The 14,034-nt window shown below is 38.5% G+C and overlaps 1 protein-coding gene across 3 annotated transcripts in view; it reads left to right on the forward strand.

The window, feature by feature from the left end:
• The window catches only part of myh9 (myosin heavy chain 9), an 86,119-nt gene that overhangs the window by 46,704 nt on the left and 25,381 nt on the right, over window positions 1–14,034 (forward strand). For all 3 annotated transcript variants that reach the window (XM_008110647.3, XM_008110648.3, XM_003220933.4), the window contains exons 4-13: window positions 51–78; window positions 752–845; window positions 4,684–4,776; window positions 5,749–5,812; window positions 6,590–6,688; window positions 7,508–7,651; window positions 9,535–9,630; window positions 11,786–11,904; window positions 12,643–12,795; window positions 13,736–13,909. In XM_008110647.3, coding sequence (XP_008108854.1) covers window positions 51–78; window positions 752–845; window positions 4,684–4,776; window positions 5,749–5,812; window positions 6,590–6,688; window positions 7,508–7,651; window positions 9,535–9,630; window positions 11,786–11,904; window positions 12,643–12,795; window positions 13,736–13,909 — 1,064 coding nt within the window. The remainder of the gene's footprint in view (window positions 1–50; window positions 79–751; window positions 846–4,683; window positions 4,777–5,748; window positions 5,813–6,589; window positions 6,689–7,507; window positions 7,652–9,534; window positions 9,631–11,785; window positions 11,905–12,642; window positions 12,796–13,735; window positions 13,910–14,034) is intronic.

Here is a 14,034-nt window from a genome sequence, read left to right on the forward strand (position 1 = left end):
AACTTGACTTCAACCTGAATCTGATCCTCTTTTGTTTGCTTTTTTTTCAGATCGGGAAGATCAGTCCATTCTCTGCACGTAAGTATTTGAATAATTTGCCTATAACTTATATAGCTGTTGGGTAGTTAGAAAAAAATGCTAAACTACAAATGAACGAAAATGTGCTTTTATTGTGAAACTTAACCTTTTGGGGCTTAAGTAATACTTCAAGAAAAATGTATACAGGTAGTTTTGGAAATTTTTATCTAATCTTACTGCAAAAAGGTTGAAGCCAGGTAAAAATCAGGAGAGCCAGTCTAGTGTAATGGTTTGGGTATTGGACTATGACTCTGGAAACCAGGATTCAAATCCTTGCACCATCACGGAACTCCCCTGAGTGATCTTGGGCAAGTCACACACTCCCAGCTTCAGGGAGGAAACTCCCTTTGAATTCATCTTGCAAGAAAATCCCATGAGAGGTTCTTCTTAGGGTCACCATAAGCCAGAAATAGATCGAAGGCATGCAGCAGCAGCAAAAAACCAGGAGAGGACATTATATGCTCCTTATTGGAATTGCTCGTTTAGTTCAAAATGGCTTAAGAAATTTGGGAACCAAGAAACCCTAACAGTTGGCAGATGTGACTGACTGCTGGTTTTATTTAGCATACTCAAACTAGCAAGATACTTTGTAGTAAGTGTTACAAAGCTTCTGGAAGCCTTTTGTAGAATGATCAGAAGAGTCCATACGCTGAAAAGGTTTTGTTTCTTTCAGGGGTGAATCAGGAGCTGGAAAGACAGAAAACACCAAGAAGGTCATTCAATATCTGGCTCACGTTGCTTCATCACATAAGAGCAAGAAAGATCAGGTAAGTTTCTGTGCTCAAATGGGACTTCATTCTGATATTCCAGTTGAAAAATGTAGAATGATTTCTACTTCAGTTCAGGTTCCTGGTTTGAATTGCAACTTGACCCTGGATTTGCTAACATATTGCCACTGAGTTTTAAGAAATTGTGATATCAAAATGTCTATTTTTCATCAGTGATTTTATATGTGTGAGGTATCACCTATTTCTTTTACACTAATTCTCCACCTGGTGTTAAAGTTTTGGTTTTTCATTTGCCATGAAGAAGCTACATTGCTAAAGTCTTCAGTTTTACTGTTTCAAATAGTAAACTGTAATGACGTATGCCTATTTGTGTTGAGAAGGTATCAATGAAATATTGTCTCACATATTGTTTCCCCCCTTCTCCCTTTGATGGATTATGTCCGAACTCATCAGTTGGGAATTCATAGGTGAGCTGCACGTTTACTGCACGGTCTGCACCAGGAATGTGTGTGTTGCCCCATTGTGTGACTTGTAGCAGCTTTTCACTCCCACCAGTGTCACTTTTTGCCACTAGAACTATTGTCTAAGCCAGTTCACAGTTTGATTTCACACAGCCTTCTTTTCAGATCCTTGGATGGGAGAGTATCGTTCATCCCATAATGCACTTGCTTATAAACAAAGCTTATTAGCCGTTATCACTTTAGGTCTGTCTTACAGAATTTTCTCATGTGCACTGAATGAGGCATTTTGCATAGTCCCCTTTGGAAATAGGACAGACTATCTGGTATCCATGGCTACTGGCTGACTTTGTCCAGGCCTCCTAATGTATCCAGCACCCTAGCTGTGGGTGCAGGATGCTGGGAAAGGTCAGGAAGACATGGCCCCTGCACAGACTGGATGTTCCAGCCCCTGTAGCATTGTTGCCAGAGCTAAACACAAGGGGGAATGCTAGGGATCTTGTAAACATTATAATGAAACACAGATGCCAAGCGTCATCCCTATTGCTACATAAAACTTTGTATTTTGATACTTAAATATCCTGGCATGCTGTGTGTCCGTAGGTTAGTTCTCAAAATATCTCTGCATGGTGTGTGTGCGTGTGCGCACATTCTAATAAGTGGCTTTTGGAAACAAACCAAGATTCAGCCTTCTGTAAGCCAAACTTTGAGAGACAACAGCTTTTTCCATGGATTGTCCACCGGTATACTTAGAATTTTTTTGCATAAGGATCCAGGAGACTGTAGGGTTTTTTTAGTGCTGTATGTCTAGTTATAAAGATGCAAACCACTATATTAGAGGGAGGATGGTTGATGGGTTGTTCCTATTTCTAACTAAAAATCTTGTTGTCACATCTGAAAGACACTGGGAACAGCAAAGAGGTGTCTTTTCCCAAAATTGACAGCTATCACAGAATGTTTCCTGATCTTTTATGAGTAGTTCTCACAGGTAACTTTTTCTGGTTGAGCTTTGTTTTCACTCTATACAGCTTCCAAGGCTTTGTACTAGAGGTTCTGTATTACAGGGTAACTGGATGAAACTTGCACCACAGCTTTAACTATTTTTTGACATCAGTTGTAAATACATCAGTTGTAAATACTGCCCACAGCATTTGTCATTTAAAAAATTCAGTGGCCACCTTGATAGCATTTATTTGCTGGTTCACATATTATGAGACTGGTCCAGTGGTGTGATAGCTTGAAAATAGTCTCTTGGAATCCAGTACATTTTCTGAGTTTCCATTCAGCTTGCTTGAGTCATAAATAGCTAGTGAAACATCCCAAAGCCTTTTTGGCACAGATGTCAAGTATCTGAAGACTCCCAAGAGTGATACTGTTCCTGGACACTTTCCCGAAGGAAGTTTTTGGAGTTGCTGTGTGGGAAAATTGATATTTTGAAATCCTAAGAGATCAAAAAGTCTGCACACTCCAAAATTGTAGTCTAATGAAATATATCTATGATTCTAACATCATATGTAAGGTTAGATTGGTTAATCAAGTGTTTATATTAAAGCAATGTATTGTTCCTCTGGGGGAAAATATATTCTGTGTATGCTGCATAAAATCACTTTTAGTTTGTGTGTAAGTGGTGTGAAACATAAATCAATATCCTACTTTGATTTGGAGCCCATCTCCAAGATCTCATTATGTCTGTATATGCAAATACAAACACTCCAAAATCCAAAAAGGACCAAAACATTTCTGGTTCCAAGCATTTGAGATAAAGGATACTTAATTTGTAATAAATCTTAAAGTTTGCAGACATCTTAAAAGTATCCAGTCCCCTGAAAAAAAGCTAAATAAGATGTAAGAATGCTCATTAGATACAAAGCTGAATGATATTTTAAAAAGCAGAAAATGAAGGGAAGAGATTGTTTTGTTGATAGAGAGGCTGTGTCTGTCTGGATTGCTGAACAGAAGTGCTCTCACTAGGAAACAAGAATCTGCTTTAACTGCTTCTTGGAGGTTGTACTTGACTTTGCAGTATCCAGAGGCTCTGAACTCTTGTAAGGTGGCTATCAATGGGGAGTCAGCCAATTTTCTCTTAAAACTTCTCATAACCTTGCCTGGCTTCTTCAAGGAAGCTAGAACAGCTTTGTGCTACTTTGGGTCTTAAAAGCAGCCCCTCCCTGCTGCTTTCCTCCACACTTGGCTGCTTGGCCTCAGCCGGTACATATCTTTTGCCAATCCTCTTGTCCTTAAAGTGGGAAAGGTACAATGAATTGATGTTGACTACACTGGATACTCAAGGCAGCCAATGTTCTTCATAGCTGGGGTTCTAGCCAAACAGTGAACTCTGGCATTGAAAATTTTTAGGGGCGGCTGTTCTCCTCCAGCGTTGCTTTTCTTCAGATCTTGACCCTGTATTGAAGTTGTAACTTTTCGGTTTTGTGACATCACCCATTTCCATAGCAACAGATTGCGGTCGCAAACAAAGGATTAGGACTCCACTGTAGGGCCCAATGGGAGAATTGCAGGGAGGGAAGCCCAGGCCTTTCTTGCACACCCAATATATGTGTGACTCCAGAGGGAGTTCAGCACTGCTGATGAAATAAACTTTGCAGAGCACATCTGAGACGTTGCTTTCTTTGGCACAACTGATGGGGTGGTCCTTGATGGAGAGCAGCTGTCCTCTCTGTATCTGTTCCCATGGCTCAACTGTCCTCTATGACACCACAAATCAGTGTTACTGCGACTCGCTGTTTGGCTAGCTTCGGATCATCAGAGTTTAATGATCTCTTTCAGGCTTAAAAGTCAGAATGTTTGCCATGAAGAATGATTTGGGCCCATGGGAGGCAAAGAGACATGCTAGGGAGAGGAGAAGGTGGATGCCCTAACTTTCCAAGCACCACCCTAAATATTAGGGCTAATGTATATGAAGAAGTTGGATTGTATAAAGTCTATATTAAATAGTATAGTTGGAACTTGAGCAAAGTTTCTTTCTTGATACTCAGTTTGATCATTGCAACTACAAAGCTTATTTTGTCCCTGCTTTATGCCAGTGGCACAGCTGAGATGACTGTCTCTTTTTGCAGAACTCAGATCTTAAGAAGTAGGCACAAAAGAAGAAGCTTCTAGAATAGATTCTTAACTTATTAATTTAGCAAAAAGGTGGGCTCTGTCCAAAAATCCATTCATATATTATCTGAATACAGCAAATATTTGTGTGTTTGCTGCTCTGAACTGACTGAAGGAATGCTTCATAATAATGTTACATTTGTCTCAGCATAGAAATTAATGCTTTTCTTAAAGTGTTTCCCCTCAGATGATATATCCAGTATATTGGTGGAAATGAGAATTTGAAACAAGGCTCTGCCAAAATAACTACTTGATAGCTCCTAGATGAAAGGGTTCTTATCTGTTCATGTTTTTAATTCTAGGGGGAACTTGAGAGGCAGCTGCTTCAGGCCAACCCTATATTGGAGGCTTTTGGGAATGCCAAAACGGTCAAGAATGACAATTCTTCAAGATTTGTGAGTATTTGTTGCTTTATAATTTATTTATCGTGTCAGAAACAAATTGAGAATGCAATTATAATGTATAAAAAGCCACAAACAAAGTTAAAAACTTGGCATTCTGCTAGATTTCCTTTGACTTGAAGCTGGTCACTTGGCGTGCCTTTGGTGTTGCTGTAAGGAGGTTCTCCAATGTGCTTATGGTAGGGCTCAGACTGCATTGTAATAGATGGTCTGTGGTTTGCTCTTCTTCACATTTGCATGTCAAGGACTCCACTTTGTAGCCCCATTTCTTCAGATTGGCTCTGCATCATGTGCTACCAGAGCTCAGTCTGTTCAGCGCCTTCCAAGTCGCCCAGTCTTCTGTTCAGCGCCTTCCAAGTCGCCCAGGAAGGAGTTTCTCATCTGGTATCAGCCACTGATTGAGGTTCCTTATAATTGATAGGTGCTTTCTCTTTTGGAGATAAAAAAAGATCGAGCAACCATCTTAAGTGCTTGATCTTGTATTATGTTCTTTTTCATGTGACTTTGCCATGTTGGCATTTGTAACTCCTTTCATTGGTTTAAATACATTAAGCCACAACAATTCACATGCCAGTGTAAACTTTTATTGTTTTTTTGGTATAGTTAGAACTTAACTATTGACTGTATGCAATGTACTTTTAGGATGATTTAAAAATTAAATCATCTGTTTAAAACAGTGCTGTTTTTCCTATGTCAGTTGACATCCGTTACCTAACAGTTGACATATGTCACCCATCAAAATAATTTATAGTGCTCTAATTTATTGTTCGCTGGTATTATAAAATCAATTTATTATAATAGCCAGTTACTGCTTGTAAAAGGCATCTTGATATCTACTTCCTTTATTCTGCAAAAGCCAGGAATGAACATGGGTTTTGCAGGAACCTGGAAGAACAGATGTGTCTAAAGATATGCATATTGTATTGTTCGTGTGCACAGTTGGCTAACACTTCTTTGTTCTTTCAGGGAAAATTTATCAGAATCAATTTTGACGTGAATGGCTACATTGTTGGAGCCAATATTGAGACATGTATCCTTTCTTGTGGTTAGGGAAATCAGGTTAACTTCAAGAGGAAAGGAAAAAAGCCACCTAATAATCTTAGAAAAGTTGTGGATAGTCAGCATTTTAAGGCCTGAAGAAGCACAGTGCCTTTGTGAAGTGACAATCGTTAAAGTAAAATAGCTCAGCAATCCCAGGTTGAAAGATATTTTTGTAGGACTCTCTATCCTATTTGGTAATTTTATTACATTATATTTGAGTTTTTTTCAGGGTTCAGACAATAAAGAAGAATACTTGTGATCCAGTTTAGCATCAATATATGTTTAGGAATATTATGTTTCACGTAAGAGCTCTGTGGGTGGGATTCCTGAGAGGCATACTATGGCAGAATGCCAAAATAAGGCAGAGTAATGCCTGACTTTCTCGTTAAGTTTGCTGCTTTGAGTTTTTCTAAGCCAAACAAATGGTATTCTATATTTCCCAAATTATGCGTACTTAGCTAGATTACTTTACCCAGGATGAAGTCTGAACATACTTTTGGAGTACAATTAATATAGTTGCATTTTTGTGTAGAAAAATCTTTGATCTCCTCCTCCCTTTATAGTTGCTTGGTGATAGAAGGCAAGATTGTATGAGCTGGCATCCAGCATGCAAGCTAGAGGTACTGGAACTTCTTGGAAAAAGGATCAACTTGTGTTGTGTTGTAAAAAAAAAACAAAAAAAAACGGACCAAGCTTTTTGAGATAATCCAGCTGTAGAATTTTAGGTTTTCGGCAGTCTTGATTCTTTCCCTTAACTTACATAAAGATCTGTTGGAAAAATCACGAGCAATACGTCAGGCCAAAGAAGAACGGACATTCCACATCTTCTACTACTTGCTGACTGGTGCAGGGGAGCATTTGAAGAGTGAGTACCTTCTACTATTACAGGCACTTTTTTTAACTGTTTAATGTATGCATATGAAAGCCTAGTATATTTCTTTCCAAATGCTTGAGATGGGCACCTCTAGTTGATCTATCTCCCCCCCCCCCCCTTTTACCGTCCTTTCCTTAGGCAAATTTTAAGGTTTTTAGGAAGTGTAACTTTGATGTTTCAAAATGTGAGTCCATTTCACTGTGTAAATGTTTTATTTCAAATTAGGGAATGTTAGGTATCAGGTGAGGAACCTTGGAACCCCCAGATTCCAGGTCAGGAATTTTGGAATCACTTTCAAAATAGAACTAGCAAGTATTCTAATAATTGCCCTTCAATTAAGATTTACAGTGGCAAGAAAGGGCGATTGGCTACTTCTGGAGAGCAAGCTTACCTGTATAAATTCATTTTATAGCCCCTTTCATTCTTGGACCAAATATTGGAGGAAGACACTTCTAAATGGTTAATCCAGCCATCTACTTAAATGGAGAAGGCATAATTCCTCGGTGTCCATACATCACTGCAGTTTGCATCACATTGCAATATAAGGAATGAAGAGAAAACGCCTAGTTAAAGTAGAATCTAGTTTCTTACAGGAAATTTTTAGCTTTTGAAATCTATCTTTTGCACAGTGTAGGAATACTCAGTTTAGCTTATGCTATTGAAATGTCACCTAAGGTTTCCTGTGGGTATTCATGATTCTGAGTAGTAGCATTTGAGCTGTCAAATTTAATAGGAAATTTGTACATATTAGTCCTTTGATTTGTTTTGACTATGCCAACCGAGATTTTTAAATCTTTCTTATTTTTGTAGATGACTTGCTGTTGGAGCCCTACAACAAGTATCGCTTCCTTTCCAATGGACATGTTACAATCCCGGGTCAGCAAGACAAGGATATGTTTCAGGAGACTATGGAGGCAATGCGGATCATGAGCATTCCAGATGATGAACAGATGGGTATGGAACTAATACAAAGGGGCTTAAAGAATGTGAGAGGATTGTGGCAAAGACTGTTCAGAAACGTCATAATGGGCTTCATTATTTGTATACCACTCTTTCACAATATGGTGCCTGAAGTGTCTGCTCCCAGTGTAACAAATGAACACCAATATATATAACAAATGCTGAAAGCTTAATGGAAAAGAAACAATCATACTGCAACATATTGTTTTCAAATAACTCTCTATTCAACCTTGTAAAAAGCAGTATAAGTAAAAAAAATACACTGGATCTGTGAAATGATGAGAATATTAGCATAGTGATCAGCCCAAATCAGTTTCACAGATCCTCAATCTTTCTCCAGCCTTGCACCTTGTTCGTTTGCCATTTTATATGAGACTTGATCATCCTTGGATGTTTGTATCTTCAAGGAGTCATGGAACCAATTGCCTGCAGATAAGCAGGGCCAACTGTTTTATTTTTATTAGGTGAGAGGCTGATGAGCAGATAATTTGCCAAATGTACTTCAGGTTTCTGTGTGGCACATAACAAATTGTATATGGCTGTGTTGATATAAATTTGTAACAACAGGGTTTGTCTTATCTCTAAACTTGATCTTATCAGTGAGTGCTGTGGGTGAAAGTTTTCAGTTGCTAAATTGAAAGTATAGCAGAGAAGAGGGAAGTACTCCATCTTCTACCTTATTTTATCTGCGTGCATTATGTACTCTATTAATTAAGCTTATAAATACACTGCTTTGCTTCTGACTGAGGGTTCTAAATATCCTTTATCATGATTGCTTAAACTTTGTTGGCTGAACAGTTGAGCCACCCAATACAGCAAATATATAATGTGGGTTGTACTTTTGAGTAAGCTTTGTATTACACACACTTCCAGGAACTGATGACTAGTGCCCCATGTGGTGGAATGTACAACTGCAGCTTCTTGATATTTTTCCACTCTGTCTTGCCATTGATTGATTGATTTTTTTGAAATCACTTTTAGACTGCCCAGTCACCAGTCTTTTCTGGGCACTGTCCAAGCCTGATCTAAAGATATTTATGGACATAGTTGGCCGTACAATATCTCTGACACTACATAAAATTATTTAATGCGGTGTAATGTCATAATATCTGGGAGCCCCGGTGGCGAAGTGTGTTAAAGCACTGAACTGCTGAACTTGCGGACGAAAAGGTCCCAGGTTCAAATCTCGGGAGTGGAATGAGCGCCCGCTGTTAGCCCCAGCTCCTGCCAACCTAGCAGTTCGAAAATATGCAAATGTGAGTAGATCAATAGGTACCTCTCCGGCGGGAAGATAACGGCGCTCCATACAGTCATGCCGGCCACATGACCTTGGAGGTGTCTAGGGACAACGCTGGCTCTTCGGCTTAGAAATGGAGAAGAGCACCAACCCCCAGAGTCAGACATGACTGGACTTAATGTCAGGGGAAACCTTTATTTTTACCTTTAATGTCATATCACCTGACACAAAATGTTATGATATACAATATGAGCCTGTACCTGTGGGACTGCAACCTACAGTTTCACCTACCTGCATCTGATAAAATATGTAATCTCCAGGAATATTATAAGCACTCCAGGAAATTGTATGCTATGCCTCTTCTGAAGTTACCATAGAGTTAGGTTTTTTCTCCAGTACAACTCTATGGTAATTCCAGTGGACGTTGCTCTTTTCAGCAGGGTTTACTACTATCCACAGTTTCTCTGGTAAATTCAGGAAGGTATCCCCCATGGATAAGGGAATTGTACTGCACTCTGCACTGCAATATTTTGTTATAGACATCTGTTAGCAAAGGGCCAATGGGAATGAAACATCTGTGCTGACCAATTCCTAGCAGATGCTTTCTGAATAACACATTCTGTCTTTGTTTCTCCTTCAGGTCTGTTAAAAGTAATCTCTGGTGTTCTTCAGCTTGGGAATATTATGTTCAAGAAGGAACGCAACACAGATCAGGCTTCCATGCCTGACAATACAGGTAAATATGTTCCTTGGGTATTGAGGGGTTGGGGTATGCTCCTTATCCTCAGAATAGTTCAAGTCTTTTAAATGCTGTGCACATACATATAAGAGACCCAAGTGGAAATGCATACTAAAAGACCCTAGTAGTATTATATAAATGGTTACATTCTTCATGTTGGTTTTTTATGTAGGCAGCTTCCTAGCAGCAGGTTGCAGCTGTTGAGATTGTGAGCAGTCAGTGGTGTTGCCTCCTGGTGGCAGAAACATTGTGTACATGTGAACATTGGCTCAGCTACTGTCTAATTGCAACCACCTGTGAATAGGCACATGTAATATCTATGGTGGTGACATGGAATAGAGAGGAGGGAAAAGGAGGGGGTAGTTGAGAGGAGACCATGGATGTTAAGATCTGGAAGAAAAAATATTGAGGAGGTTTAAGGAAGAAAGAATAGTCAAACCAGCAAAATGTAGAGGAAGACAAAACAGGCAAGAGGGTTAATAAATAGACTGAAAGAAGATCTCTTGAAGGACCTCTTCAGAAGGGACATGTAATTGAGACTGCTGCCGTGCATTGAACAATCATTGGGATGGGTTGGATTTATAACCTCTAAGGGTGAAGCTTTCTGCCTTCTTGCCTTACACTCTTCCTGTAGCAGGAAGAAGGGAGGAAAACGAACAATTAGAAATGGAACTATAGTATTGTTACAAGAGGTCAAAGCCTGAGGCTTATTGCTGTGGAATGTGACTTTGCTTTCAGTTTAGAGATTAAACACATTTAGGTGGCATTGGGTTAAATGTCAGACCTAGGATTTAATGTCTAAGATAAAACATTGAAAATTTCAACTTGGAGACAGATTTGTGTGTTCTGAAGCTATGAGACCATGGTTTTTGCCATTTGGTGCTCAAATCCCAAAAATTTCAGGGCAGAGGAGATTACCACCCTCAATTCAGAGCTGTCTAAATTTAAAACAGGTGGATATGTGATATCAGTTAATACTTAGGTGTAAAGAACAAAAAACAAACCAGGCTGCATAAAGGTACATATTGGGTATTCCTCATCTAAAATGTTTGGGACCAGAAGTGTTTTGGAGTTTGGATTTTTTCAGATTTTGGAATACCGTATATTTACATGTGCATATCTTGGAGTTGAGACGGAAGTCTAAAAACAAAGTTCATGTATGTATTGTCGAAAGCTTTCATGGCTAGAATCAGAGGGTTGCTGTGAGTTTTTCGGATTATATGATCATGTTCCAGCAGCATTCTCTCCTGACACTTCGCCTGCATCTGTAGCTGGAATCTTCAGAGGTTCTGTTGGCAGTAAAACAAGTGGAGTGTATATATTATACCTGTGGAATGTCCAGGGTGGGAGAAGGAACCTTTGTTTGTTTAAGCAAGTGTTAATGTTGTGGTTAGCAAGCTTTAATTAGCATTGGAATAGCCATGAAGTTTGCAGAGTCGATCAGTGAGGGTATCTGCATAGAGGTAGCCTGGCCTTTGTTGCTTTGAGGCATCATCTGTTTGGTAGGTGTTAACTGGCCCTTAATTACTTGTTGCCTGGAGCTCTCCTGTTTCTGAGTGATATTCATTATTTACTGTCTTGATTCTGGTGTTTTTAATACAGGTAACCAGATTTTGTTCATTTTCATGGTTTCCTCCTTTCTGTTAAAATTGTCTACGTGCTTGTGGATTTCAAAGTTCTTGTACATTTCATATGCAGTCCCTGAAAATAATTTATACACAATATTTTAATAATGTGCATGAAACACAATTCGTGTATATTGTACCATTAGAAAGTAAAAGTATCATTATGTCAGCAACGCACGCGGACAGGTTTGTATTTTGGAGTATTTTGGATTTTGGAATTTTGCATTAGGGATGCTTAAACTATATATCTGTTTGTTTTAGAAGGCTTGCGGTATCATGTGCCTTCATTTTATTCTGCAAGATTTTTTAAGTGGCATACACAAAACAATGGTCATCTTATGTGTATCTCTGGATCTTGAAACAAACCAAACATTTCCATCTCTCATTGTACTTTGAATGTGCTCTTTGAAATCTGTTACATTCAAATACATAACACTCCCAGAAGCATCTAAAGTAGTCTCCCTTTCACAATAAAATGAAAGAAGTAAAAGTACTAAATATTTCCTTTTGTTCTTGTATTCTTTTAGCTGCTCAGAAAGTTTCTCACCTTCTGGGTATCAATGTGACAGACTTCACCAGAGGAATTCTCACCCCTCGCATCAAAGTGGGCCGAGACTATGTCCAGAAAGCTCAGACTAAAGAACAAGTATGTATTGTAACAAAGTAAAGTTTAAAAATGAAAACAAAACAAAAAAGTTTCTCTGAAAGGGGAAGAAAAACAGGTGGAACGTAGTGGGATTTAACTTTTCAAGTAAATATGTGTGGAATCGTGTTTAAATCTTGAAGATCTAAGTCATTCACTGTTCTTAACTAACTTACTTTGCATAGTTCCATAGGGGCAGAGCGTGGACAATAGCTGTTAGGAATGTTTTTTGTCTGCTGTGCTTACAATCATAGATACATAGATACATAGATATGTTATTGTTATATTTGAAACATTAAATGTGTTACTATGTGACAGGTTTTATACTTATATACATAACATAAAGGTACAAATCTTGTTTCTATCGTAAATAAATGTCAGTATTCACATAAATTTCAGATGGGAGACATCAATCTCCTCTTAATAAACAATATTCTAGATTATGTGATATCAGAAATAGGTTGCAAAGAGCATCCATAATCCCACTGTTGCTATCCATCAAGTCAGGTGAAGTTTCTTTTTGAGGTAATTTCCTGCCTTTCTCCTTTAGACATCCAACCCATAAGGACTGAATGATTTCTATGTTACATTGAAGATTAGAGTCTTTGAAATTAGCCATAATTTTACAGGGTGGAGGATCTGTCAGTGACTCAGCACTACAGCCAGGAATCTATGAAATGTGATAACGTTTTCTGTACTGTTTTATTTGGACATTGCATGTGACTTCAACCCATTTTTCAGGCTGACTTTGCCATTGAGGCTTTGGCTAAAGCCACTTATGAACGCATGTTCAGATGGCTAGTGATGCGAATCAACAAAGCACTGGATAAAACAAAGAGACAAGGAGCATCTTTCATAGGGATCCTTGACATTGCTGGCTTTGAAATCTTTGAAGTAAGTAAACAAAGTATTTCTTTAATTTCAGCATAAAATATATGTAGCATGAAAGAGGGAGAGTTGATATGCTATGAATCAAAATAAATTTTGTAATTGCTCAGCTGCAATAAATTCAAAAGCTCTTCAGAGAAAGGATCGGGTAAAACGTAGTAAGGAAATACAAATTATTTTTGTGCACATTGAAAGTTGAATTAGGAGTAGATGGGGAAGCAACTTTATAGCTGATTTTAGTCATGTATCCTTTTTAAGGATCAGAGTGAAGGGGTGATGTTTTTGGTGCCTAGGGAAAGAAATGTCAATACCAAGGCCAAAAAATCTTGTGATCGAGCTGAATATCCAGGGGAATTTTTTTTAAAAGGATGCTAACCGATGACCAACTTGATTTGTGATCCTTTGGGCTCAGCCAGGGGGACAAAATCTCAGAAAGGCCACCCAGACTCTTGTCCTCTAGTTAGGACTCCTGCTTGCATATGTATAGAAGTCCAGCTTCAAAGCTATAGGGGATTGTAATGTATCTCTGACACACATAGTCCTCATTAGGAGATAGACAGACAGTGAAAGAGGATGAAGTTTAATTTAAATTTTCTCTTTTAAGTTTATCTTATTCTTCATATAATTCTAACATTAAAATCTTGCAAGATGACTGTTTCTGTTTTTAAAAATAATTTTATATTTAATTGTTATAACTTGCACAGTTTTTGTTGTCACAAGCTTTTCTCGTGAGTGAAACAACTGGATAGCTTGATTGCTCAAAAATGAGGGGTTACGAATACACTGGGAGTCAAACAAATAGACATCTGTATCTTGTTAGATTTCCTGTTATTTAGTGTGCTGTTCCTAGAGTACCTATTATGGTACTTTTCCCCATGTGATTTGCACTTCAGTAGGTATCTGAACAGTAATCACCTACGTATATTCATTTTTCCCTTTGAAACAGCTGAACTCATTTGAACAGTTGTGCATTAACTACACAAATGAAAAGCTGCAACAGCTCTTCAACCACACCATGTTCATCTTGGAGCAAGAAGAATACCAGCGTGAGGGCATAGAGTGGAACTTCATTGACTTTGGTCTGGATCTGCAACCCTGCATTGATCTCATAGAAAAACCAGTGAGTAATATATCCTATTCTTTAGAGAGTATTGAGCTAGAGCACTCAACTGAACAAAACATGCACATTCCATTTGATGCATTCTAGAGAGCTGTATTCAACTTGTAAGAAGGTGGTATATAAGG

The sequence above is a fragment of the Anolis carolinensis genome, chromosome 5 (genome assembly GCF_035594765.1).
Source record: "Anolis carolinensis isolate JA03-04 chromosome 5, rAnoCar3.1.pri, whole genome shotgun sequence".
Lineage (NCBI taxonomy): Eukaryota > Metazoa > Chordata > Lepidosauria > Squamata > Dactyloidae > Anolis > Anolis carolinensis.